We start from the raw sequence: 11,649 nt of genomic DNA on the forward strand, positions 1-11,649 counted from the left end.
TGAAGCACTTTGAGGATAAAGGTTCCTGATTTTTCTTTAAAATGTCCTTCTAGGCAGGTGTGAGACACATTCATACACCTGTTTTCACGGCTTTCCAATGCATCTGCAATTTGTTCCCAAAAATGAAAATTTTTGTTACCTTATAACCACAAGTTTCAGTGCATTTCATTAGGATTTTATTTAATAAACTAATGCAAAGTAAAACAGATTTGGTCTTGAAAATGTTGCTGGCCATAATTGATAGGAAGATGGACAGAGCAAGACACTAAATGCAGGGCAATCCTAAAAGAAACCCTTTGGAGGCTTTATATTGGGGGCAGTGGCTCCTAAACCCAAACAAAAATGATCGGCAAGATTTCAAGTGCTCTACACAGATTCTCTCCCTGCAATATGTCTAAATTTAAGCTATTTTGCAAAGAGGAATGGCTTTATATATTTTTTTTATCTCCAAAGGTGCAAAGCTTATAGAGTAATACCGCAAGGTGTTTTTGCAAAAGAACAGATTCAGGGTTAAAACTCATATACATAACATTCACACTCTAAATGTTTATTCTGATATTTTACATTATGCAACTTGTTCTATGCATTTACAAAAAAAAAAAAAAAAATCCACTATGATTTGGTTTGTCTCCCACAGCCTAATAAAATGCATTTAGTGTATGTATTTGTAAAGCTTGTAAGCTTAGCAGCTTTGCATTGAGCTCTGCATCATCCATCTGTAAGCAGACTTCATTTATTCTTACCCATTGTTTGATTTGCTATGATGATTTTATCAACAAACAATAACCTGCAAAATGAATAGATTGGTTTTGTTTTTGCTGTTTTGCAGAATGATAGTTTTGGATTTTATCCTACAATTTAAACAATATCACTGCATCATCAGAGATCATGTGTATCTTGTGAAGACAGTGATTTATAAACTTGGGGTTATGGTTAAGGGTGTTCAATGGTGTTGAGGCAAATATTATCTGATCAATCATTGCAATTGTTGTAAGAAGTAAAACCTTTCTGGTGCTTTAACCCCTGACTAGTCTCAGAGAAATGACCCAAATTGCCTTCAACCTCTCCTCCTCACTGATCTTTTTACAAACCAGGAAATATTCACACAATCAACGTCTTTGTGTGCAGAGTAAATGAGTGACACTAAATGGTGATGCTGTGAAGATAAAACAAAAAGTGCATTAGGACCAGGAGAAGGTCTAATGGTTTCAATAACCTGCAGGCCAGCGCAGATTGGATGTTTACGGAAATATGCGGAAAGATAACAGCTTGCAGATATAAAAATGCTTCACATTGGTTCTGTCGGTCTCTTATTTGCATGAGGCTTTTGGAAAGGTTGCTTTAACACACTGAGCCCAACATCAAATGGAATTTAAGTCTGCTGAGGAAAGACAAGGAGTCTCAGGACAAACTTGTTGATGTCATGTCTTTTACGCACAAGATACCAGATCATCTTCTGGTTGAAATGCAAACCCTGGTGATCCTGTAAACGCAACATGCTGCTTGTTTGGACCCAATACGCGTCGATAGTCAAAATACTGGAGATCTACAGGTGCTTATTGGGGGGTGGGGGCTCTATGGGGGGGTGGGTCAAACCTTCTTTAGCTGTTCACTGTCTGAGCAACAGGAGCGCAGCTTGTAGCGCAGCAGAAGCTGCTTCCCCGTCACGATCTCATTCATCATCAGCGCAACTCACCCCGAGCCTGCTCTGGACCCTCCGCAAATACTCCTCCATGTCGGCCTGCGTCGCTATGGCGTCGCTGCAGATCTCTCCATAGACCAGGGCTCAGGATGGGGAATAAACCTGCAATGTTAACGTGTGTGTGTGTTTTTCTCTCTCCGCTTCCGAGTCTCCCGCTGAGCTCGTACTGCAGCAGTCTCCGCTGAGCTGTCGGTCCTCCCCCTTTTTTTTCTCTCCCACGGAGTGAACCTGCTTGGCGCGCGTGGGTGTGACGGCAGGAAGAGGAGATCCGACGGAGGCGCGCGCTCTGATTGAGGCGATTCAGCCGCGCTCCCTGCGGTACATCCCCCCCTCACAGACACCCATTCAGACCCACCGTGCCCGGCTGGCTGCTTGCCTCAGCTTCGGTCAATAACGTAATTAATTCAGGTGGTGAATGAGAAATTGTTGCTTTCCAGCACCCTGCATGTCACCCCTTCACTGCTAGTGACTGAGCTTTCACTCTTCTGGTGCACAGGGGGCAAAAATACCGCAATATGATCCAGACCACAGATGCAATCACTGCAAGACATCTGCAATACCCCTAACCGAGGGAGTGCTGAAGGAAACACTTCAATTAATCTCCAAAATTACTATCTATCTATCTATCTATCTATCTATCTATCTATCTATCTATCTATCTATCTATCTATCTATCTATCTATCTATCTATCTATCTATCTATCTATCTATCTATCTATCTATCTATCTATCTATCTATCTATCTGTAATTAGTTTTCCTTACAAGTGCTATATTTGTTTTTAAAATTAAAATACTGTAAAAATAAACCTGACATACCAGCAAAATAAAAGATGTTTTCTTTACAATTTATTTTTTATCTGAAATAAATAATCTTATCATTCTAAATGCCATTTCTTGTGAGGATATTAATATTTGATTTGACCACAAATGGCTAAAACTACCCAAAAGGGCATATAAATAGGAAAGAGATGTATTTGTTGTACTCCGGAGTGATTTGAGTTTTAAAGAACTGACCAAGCCTTTTCAAATGTATATATATATATATATATATATATATATATTAGTGTTGCGCCCGATAACTGGCTGTGCAGTATCGTCTGACCGATACCATACCCATACAATCTTTTTAAAATTGATGTGTGTGTGTTTGAACAACTGCAAACTACTTGGATGTTAAATAATTGCCATCGTGGCTTTGTCAAGCTGCTGCCTACCTTTGTGAAGCAGGACAAACACTAATACAAAGTGAATCCAGACAACCTTTTTATTGCCTACCTGGAATGGGTGACAATTGCTGAATAAACTTTTGGCTCTCGAAATGGTATCGGTGATCTATTTGATGGTAATCCCCGATACAGATACCACGATTTTAGTCCTGGATCGGGGCCCTGCCCAATACTGGTATTGGTATCGATGCAACACTAATATCTATCCATCTATCTGTCTGTCCATCCGTATATATATATATATATATATATATATATATATATATATATATATATATATATATATATATATATATATATATATATATATAGATATATATATATATAGATATAGCTATATATATAAGCAGTTTGGTAATTTGAAGCAGAAAGAAAAATGTACGTGTGTAAGTGTTGGACAATCAAAACAACTGCCAACATCCTCGACGTCTGGCTGGCTGAGCAAATTTACCTTAAAGGCTGACCGTAAGATGTTAAAAAGAGTCTTCAAAAATCCTAAAACCTCATCACAGGACCTACAGCAGATACTTGCTGATATGAAAGTGCATAACTTGATGGTATAATTTTAACATTTATGTGAGGTGTGCAAAGAAAAAACCCTTAGTATACATGTATAAAAAAAAAAGAGTGAAGGGCCGTAAAACTTTACCAGACAGAAAAAGAAAGACTCTGGCTTTAAAGCAATGTTGGTTTTTTTAGACTGAATCATATTTTGCTGGATACCAGAAGACATATTTAACAAAGGAAAACAAAATTACATCCCACAAGAAGAACCTCCTACCAGCTGTGAATCATGGAGGTTGAAGAGTCATGGTTTGGGGATGTTTTGCTGTAGCATGACACTTGCCACCTCACTATCAACCCTTCATGAAGTCTACTGAGCTCTAAAGATGATTTGTTTCTACACTGTAAAAAAAGTCAGTAAATTTACGGTAAAAAAAGGTAAAAAACCAACAGTTTTTGACCGTCGTATCCAAAAACATTGCATTACCGTAGAAATTACATGGAACTACCGTAAGTCGAAACTGCAAAGAAAGTCAGTAAATTTACGGTAAGAAATGGTAAAAGACCAACAGTTTTTGACCGTCGTATCCAAAAACATTGCATTACCGTAGAAATTACATGGAACTACCGTAAGTCGAAACTGCAAAGAAAGTCAGTAAATTTACGGTAAAAAAAGGTAAAAAACCAACAGTTTTTGACCGTCGTACCCAAAAACGTTGCATTACCGTAGAATTACATGGAACTACCGTAAGTCGAAACTGCAAAGAAAGTCAGTAAATTTACGGTAAGAAATGGTAAAAGACCAACAGTTTTTGACCGTCGTATCCAAAAACATTGCATTACCGTAGAAATTACATGGAACTACCGTAAGTCGAAACTGCAAAGAAAGTCAGTAAATTTACGGTAAGAAATGGTAAAAGACCAACAGTTTTTGACCGTCGTACCCAAAAACGTTGCATTACCGTAGAATTACATGAAACTACCGTAAGTCGAAACTGCAAAGAAAGTCAGTAAATTTACGGTAAAAAATTGTAAAATGCCAGCAGTTACTGACCAGAATATTCACAGCATTATACTGCCGTAGAAAATACATGGCATTATCATAACTGAATAAATATATATCCTAAATAATTGTGACAGTCACGAATGTAGAAAATACAGAAATATAGTGTAAAAATATAAGTAATTGTAAAGTTCTTAAAAAATTGTAATATTGCCAGCAGTTAATTACCCTAAACTTAACAGTAGCAATCAGCTAAAATTACAAATTTTGCTGATGTTTAGATCTACAATGTAAAAGCGTAAACAAGACTGCAAAAGAATTTTTTACAAAGAACAGAATGCTGGTGTGATATTCTGGTTTCTTTTTTAATAATGCCTTTAATACACCAAACTGAAATCTCAGCAGTAGACAAGGCATCGATCTGGCGATCCACCGATTGCAAAGCAAACTCCTACAGCCAACGCCACCATCACTTATGAGAGTATTTGATCATTAACATTAAGAGAACTGTATGTTAGCCCCTCTTGCTTGAATGAAGCTGAAGTTGGTTTCCAATTGCTGCTTCCAATTTGGGAAATGGCTAAAGGGCAATTCCACCTAATTTTTCACTACAATCAGCATCTTTAATTTACTCTAGCTAAAAAACTACAACACCTAGACTCTTCAAATCTGGACTAGATTATTCTCAACTCATATCAGAATATTTAAAACCAAGTGTGGGGTTTGTAAAACCTTTATCTGATTTGTGAAACTTCAATAAAGAACAATTCTAGTGTTATCCAAAATCATACAAGTTGTAAAGTCACCCATCATTGAAGTTTCACAAATCCCACACTTGGTTTTAAATATAGTGCTATTAGTAGAGAATAGTCTAGAGCAGGGGTCCCCAAACTTTTTCCTGCGAGGGCCACATAGCTGTTCCTTTCTCTGCTTGGGGGCCGGTCTTAGTTTTTGGAGAAAGATACCTTAGAAACTTATTGTCGGCGGGGGGGGGGGCTGTTCTGTCTTTGAAACTGTCGACGGGTGGTGGGGGGCTGACTACGCCACATCCGCGGTCGCTTTTAGATAGATTTTTACCCAGAATGGAAATGGAAAAAAAAAACCGTGAGTGAAACGGTTACTGGGACTGACTAGTATATATTTGAGGGAAAGTTAGTTTAACATCTGCTCAAGAGCCCCCTGGTGGTTGAAGAAAAATCCACAAACCAGAAAATACAATATATGAAAAAAATACACTGAATGCTCTCTGGTATGAGGAGGCAGGCCGGATCCAGCATTGCCAGACCAAATGACACAGGCTGTAGTTTGGGGACCCCTTGTCTAGAGAGTTTTTCATTTTGTTATTGTGATAAATAGCAGGGTTTACAGTAAATGGAGACTGTTATTTGTCATGTAAACAAATAATTATCTAGTTTGCATTGCTGCTTGATCCTTCAGCATCAGCAGCAAGATTCTTTTAACTCTGTTCCTGTAGTGGTGTCCTGAACTCAACACAGTAAAGTCACTGTGCTAACTAAGGTTGCTAACTAGGGTGCTGAGAGCCCAGTAGGCCTGGTCCTTGTCAAGATGCTGCTACTGTCTTTGAAATCAAATTTCTGCTATTTTTGCACGTTCAGGAGGAGAAGGGCAACACATCACAGGTGAGTCCCTTTCACGGTTTTAACTGAAGTTAGCTAACTTTAACCAACTGACAAAGAAATGTGTAGTTTCTGAGCCATGCTGTTTATGTATATGCACTGCAGCTATATATTTTTACTATACGGAACATTTAATCTTCACAGATGCAACACTTCCATTAATGTTTCTGTAGGAACGGCTGCATAGATTATATTTCTGGTCTACTTTAGACTACATGTGCTTAAAGTTATTGTTAATGGCAGAAGCAACTTTTTCCAAGTTTGGTTCAATAATTAATTTGAATTACTTTGAGTGTGAAATGTTCATGCATGCAAGTTAAATCTCTGAAGAACATGTTAGCTTTTGTTTCAATACTTTGGTAATACTTAGAAGTATAAAGCTTGGCATCAGAGATATTATTTAATATTTTCCTTTGACGTCTTGACTCTCACCCCCAAAATACTTGCACTAAAGTCACTGGGTCCATGACAGTTGAAGGATTTTAAAATAAGAGAATTTAAATATTAATATTTTACAGCTTTTCTCAGTTTGGGTGCATCTCTCAGAACAGAATTGAAATTCCTAAAACTACCTGTACAATCTTCAAATTACTGTGTCACTTCTGCACATCAAAAAATTAGTTTTGCTTTTGTACATCATGTAGCTGGTTATGTACACTTCTATGCTTTTATAATTGTAATTTGCTTTTATCGTCTTGATCAAAATATGTTAACCCTCCTGTTGTCCTCGGGTCAAAATGACCCGCCACTGTGTTAACCCCCCCCCCCCCCAAAATCCCCTAAATGTAATTTTTTTAACTTGAGATTTTAAGACTTTTCCTAGATTGGCCCAGACAATAGAAAAAGTTCAGTGTTGCTTTTAGTCTCATTTCCATGTAAGCTGTACAAAAAAAGGTACAAAGATGGTCTTCAGGTCAAAATGACCCGTGAGGCAAATGGAGTTGAAATCAAGGTCACAGAGTTATTTACAAACCATAAAATGTTACAAAGTTTTAGTTGTGTCTCAGATCAATCAGTAGCAGAAGTAAGCAGAGAGTGGAAGGCCAATTTTCCGAGCCACAATGCCACTCAAACTCTTTCACACCTACTCAAGACTGATGCGATTTGATGACCGTGAATCAAGACCAGCAAGATGTATGACAGACAAACTTGCAGCCATAAGAGAGGTATGGGACAAGTGGGTGGAGCGGTTACCCTACCTCTACAATCCAGAGCCTGATGTAACAGTGGATGAGCAACTGGTTCTATTTAGAGGTAATCTGTTTTCATATTTGTAATAAAAGTGATTTTCACTATTGATTTCTTTGACTGTTTTCTGTGACACTGATACTAATCACTGATGCTAATGTCTTTTGTCCAAAGGTTGTTGTCCTTTCCAGCAGTATATGCCCAGCAAGCCAGCAAAATATGGGATCAAGTCATGGGTGGCTTCCGAATCAAGCTATGCTTGGAAAATGCAAGTCTATACTGGGAAGTCAACCAGTGGATGCCCAGAGAAGAACCAGGGGTTGCGAGTTGTGCTTGATGTGACAGAGGGACTGAGGGGTCACAATGTGACATGTGACAATTTCTTCAACTCTTATGAACTCGGACAGCAGCTCCTGAAGAGGAAGATCACCATGGTTGGTACAGTTCGAAAGAACAAGCCTGAGCTCCCACCTGCACTGCTTGGGTCAAAGGAGAGAGAGGTCTTCTCCTCAAAGTTTGCCTTCACACCCACCACCACTCTAGTTTCCTACCTCCCAAAGAAAAACAAGAATGTAGTTCTTCTGAGCACACTGCACAAAGACGGCGACACTAGTGACCGTGAGGACAGGAAGCCAATCATTATCCTGGAATTCAACCGAAACAAAGGAGGTGTGGACAACCTAGATAAGGTGATTGGAGCATATAGCTGCAGAAGAATGACTGCCCGCTGGCCCCTGGTCATCTTCCACAACATCATTGATGTGTCCTCCTACAATGCCTTTGTGATTTGGATAGAGATCAACCCAACCTGGATGTCTCATAAGCACAACAAGAGGAGGGTGTTCCTGGAGCAGCTAGGAAAGGCACTTGTAACTCCACTCATTGAAAGAAGGAAGCATGTCCCCCGCACAGAAGCCTCAGCAGCAGTTGTGAAAGCTATTCAGAGTGCAGCAGCTCCTGATCAACCTGAGGATCCATCTACCACAGCCACTTCCCCAGCTAAGCCAAGTAAGAGGAAGAGATGTCAGTTCTGCCCTCAGACTGTAAAACACATACTGTGTGCTGCAGGTGTAAGAAATATATCTGCAAAGACTGTGCACTTGCATACTGCCCTACATGTGCCAATTAGTTGAATGGGTTATGTTATTTTTCATATTTTTGTATTGTACATCCTCTTGTTCACTGGAGAAAAGTAAAAGAAAATTAGTCACTGTGATGAATAAAAATGCATTCGAAACTAATTTTGCACATTTTTTTTCTTAAGCTATAGAAATTCAAGTGGAGAGGGAAAACTCAAGTATTCACACATTTTGTGGTGAGTGACAATATACAAGATAGAATTTGGTGTTTAAAATTCAATTAAGCTGCTTATATTGGGGGTTTAGTGAAGACGGGTCATTTTGACCCGGAGGATAAAGGGTGTATACAGAAAATGAGGACAACAGGACAACAACGTGTCTGTGTTGAATTCTCAACTTCCAAAATATCATCAGTTCATTGTGTAAGTCTTAACATGCATAAGTCTTAAAGTTGTCATAATGTGAATCATATATTAATTAATTTATATTCTATTATTTTCCAAATCTGTCCTGAATTGGTAAATTGCTCCCAAGTGAGTCCTGAGTTTCTCTAACAGGTCAGTGTATGAACCATTAGCTCAACCAACGATCAACCAGTTTTCTGAAACAGATTGGAGGTGCATCTTGTGAACCATCAGTTGGCAACATTATGCTCTATATAGTCAGAACACAACACAATGTTACATGTCTGAGAACTGATGAACAAGTATCTGGACAGAGTGAACAGCCAGAGAGAAGAAGAGGAGTGAGGCTGAGGAGGAAATAGTTGGGAGGAAAGCAGAAGAAGAGTCAGAAGAGGCTGAGGACATCTGCCAGTTTCCATCAGTCCAACATCAGGACATGGCTGAGACCCACAACATGACGCTGATGGAGGTCCTCCCACCCTACTGTTCATTCCTTAACCCCACTGAGGAAAAAAGATCCTCAGTGGAGTTAAGGAACAAAGTGACTATGGAAATTAAAATGTAATGTAATTTCTACAGCACTGTACAGTTTTCCTTGAGGAGATTGTCCTGTGGCTCCTTTTCTACTTTTTTTGTTCTCTGCATTTCTGTCTTTTTCTTTATGAATCACCAAGGCATGGTCCATGAATAAATTATAGCAAAAGCGTAAATCAGTGTTTCTCAATCCTGGTCTTCAGCGTCACCCTGTCCTGCAGGCTTAGGTATTTCCCTTCTGCCACACACCTGAATTGTATCTCTGGATGATTAACAAGCTTCTGCAGTACTTGATTGTCATCCAATCATTTGAATCAGCTGTTCTGGAGTAGAGGCACATCTAAAACATGCAGAGCAGGGGGTGGTGAGGAGCAGGGTTGAGAAACACTGGCGTAAATGATCCTTTTGTAGTCTCTTCTCATGACTAATCAATTTGACTGTCTTATCTGTACATAGAGAGACTATAACTTATTATTTTGAGTCACTGATATGTTAACAGACAGAATTTTAAGAGCTGAACTAAGGATTTTGAAAGCAAACAAATGCTATTTTTCCTGTTTCTACAAATTGTTTTGAGAAATGCGCTTACTGTTTTGTAAATGCCAACAATGACTTGAGAAATGCACCAAAAGTGACTGAGAAAAACTAACCTAGCATAAATTGTCTCAGCTGTATCAATTTGTTTGCCTGTATGAAAAGTGTTCACATTTACAGCTTTGTTTCTGCTAGCTTGCAGGAAATGTAACTTACATAAATGGTTGAAGACAACCTATTGGCCTTCATGAGACTCAGATAAATGGTGAGTATCTATTTCATAAATTGCCTAAAACAGTTATATTTGTTTTTATTTGTTTTTTGTTTGTGTATTTTGTCTGGTTGCAGACCAGAGGATCACACCTGTTGACAACAAACAAAGGTTTAACTACTGAATTTTCAGTCAGAAATGATCGCACCACCTGGTTGAAGTACCTGTGTCCATATGCAAGTCAACAAAGGTGAAACAAACATTTAAGCGAATAAGATGTTCATGTAGTGCATCTTTCTAACTTTTTCTTTTTGTTTTCCAGCAGAGAGGAAACACCCGATTGACAACATGCGAGTCTCAATTTCAACCTGTGACTGGGAAGACTACAACCATCCTGAGCAACGTCTGATCTCAGCGACTTGTGACTCTCAACCCAGAACAAGAATCCTTTTATCACCATTTTGTCTTCTACAATATGTTATCTCTTATGTGGACACATACTGTTTGTTTTGTTTCTGTTTTCCAGATCTCAGTAATACCGTGAGGAAACTGGACAGAAAATAGAATCAGTTCTTTTTTTAACTTGACTTTTTAAATAGAAATTGTTTCTTTAAGTGGATTACTCGTAATCTGTATTTTTGTTTAATTAGAAATTATTTTCTTTATAACTTTCTGTATAGAAATGCTTGACAAGTTACACTTCCTTGTGTGTTGTACTATAATTTGTATGGTAAAATTCTGGTAGGAACAGAGACCAGTAATTTACCATAAGTTTTTTTTGGGGGGGAGGGTTTACAATAAAATGTCAATATATCATCCAGTCTGGATGTGTTTTTCACTCATGGAGATATTATGCCTCAGTCAGCATGACCGTATTTACTACGGCAAAACCACATTTTATTTTTTTTTTAAATATTTTAGGAAGTACGGTATTTTACCGTATTTTAAAAATACGGTAGAATCCTGCATTTACAAAATACGGTAATAAACTGGCAGCTGTGGTTGCCAGAATTTTACCGTATATTAAAAATACGGTAAAATCCTGCATTTAGCAAATACGGTAAAAAACTGGCAGCTGTGGTTGCCAGAATTTTACCGTATTTTAAAAATACGGTAAAATCCTGCATTTAGCAAATACGGTAAAAAACTGGCAGCTGTGGTTGCCAGAATTTTACCGTATTTTAAAAATACGGTAAAATCCTGCATTTAGCAAATACGGTAAAAAACTGGCAGCTGTGGTTGCCAGAATTTTACCGTATTTTAAAAATACGGTAAAATCCTGCATTTAGCAAATACGGTAAAAAACTGGCAGCTGTGGTTGCCAGAATTTTACCGTATTTTAAAAATACGGTAAAATCCTGCATTTAGCAAATACGGTAAAAAACTGGCAGCTGTGGTTGCCAGAATTTTACCGTATATTAAAAATACGGTAAAATCCTGCATTTAGCAAATACGGTAAAAAACTGGCAGCTGTGGTTGCCAGAATTTTACCGTATTTTAGAAATACGGTAAAAAACTGGCAGCTTTGGTTGCCAGAATTTTACCGTATTTTAGAAATACGGTAAAAAACTGGCAGTTTTGGTTGCCAGAAGTTTACCGTATAAAGACGGTAAACTTCTGGCAACT

The 11,649-nt window shown here is 38.3% G+C and overlaps 2 protein-coding genes across 9 annotated transcripts in view; one reads left to right on the forward strand and one right to left on the reverse strand.

Annotated features, from left to right (window-relative positions):
* The window catches only part of LOC119797393, a 52,345-nt gene extending 50,204 nt beyond the window's left edge, over window positions 1–2,141 (reverse strand). The window contains exon 1 of the mRNA XM_038306461.1: window positions 1,697–2,141. Coding sequence (XP_038162389.1) covers window positions 1,697–1,735 — 39 coding nt within the window. The 5' untranslated portion in view covers window positions 1,736–2,141. The remainder of the gene's footprint in view (window positions 1–1,696) is intronic.
* A 3,421-nt stretch (window positions 2,142–5,562) lies between these two features.
* Window positions 5,563–11,101, forward strand: LOC119797385 (piggyBac transposable element-derived protein 1-like). 8 transcript variants are annotated; one of them, XM_038306449.1, is made up of 5 exons: window positions 7,327–8,269; window positions 8,526–8,576; window positions 10,008–10,077; window positions 10,216–10,273; window positions 10,346–11,100. In XM_038306449.1, the coding sequence occupies exons 1-3, from the start codon at window positions 7,459–7,461 to the stop codon at window positions 10,061–10,063; spliced, it is 918 nt and encodes a 305-aa protein (XP_038162377.1). In that variant the 5' UTR covers window positions 7,327–7,458; the 3' UTR covers window positions 10,064–10,077; window positions 10,216–10,273; window positions 10,346–11,100. The 8 variants fall into 8 exon arrangements, 7 of the variants coding, with proteins under 7 accessions (XP_038162377.1, XP_038162378.1, XP_038162375.1 ...); XM_038306450.1 differs by having other exon boundaries at window positions 10,349–11,100; XM_038306447.1 differs by having other exon boundaries at window positions 10,161–10,273; window positions 10,346–11,099.
* The last annotated feature ends 548 nt before the right edge of the window (window positions 11,102–11,649 follow it).

The sequence above is a fragment of the Cyprinodon tularosa genome, unplaced genomic scaffold, assembly GCF_016077235.1.
Source record: "Cyprinodon tularosa strain WSP-4 unplaced genomic scaffold, ASM1607723v1 ctg581, whole genome shotgun sequence".
NCBI classification, from domain to species: Eukaryota; Metazoa; Chordata; class Actinopteri; order Cyprinodontiformes; family Cyprinodontidae; genus Cyprinodon; species Cyprinodon tularosa.

Coding starts and splice junctions, on each gene's coding strand:
- LOC119797385 (XM_038306449.1), top strand. CDS start 7,459: ATGCCCAGCAAGCCAGCAAAATATGGGATCAAGTCATGGGTGGCTTCC. Junction 8,270..8,525: donor CACTTCCCCAGCTAAGCCAA/GTAAGAGGAAGA, acceptor TTTTTTCTTAAG/CTATAGAAATTCAAGTGGAG. Junction 8,577..10,007: donor AAGTATTCACACATTTTGTG/GTGAGTGACAAT, acceptor TGTTTCTGCTAG/CTTGCAGGAAATGTAACTTA.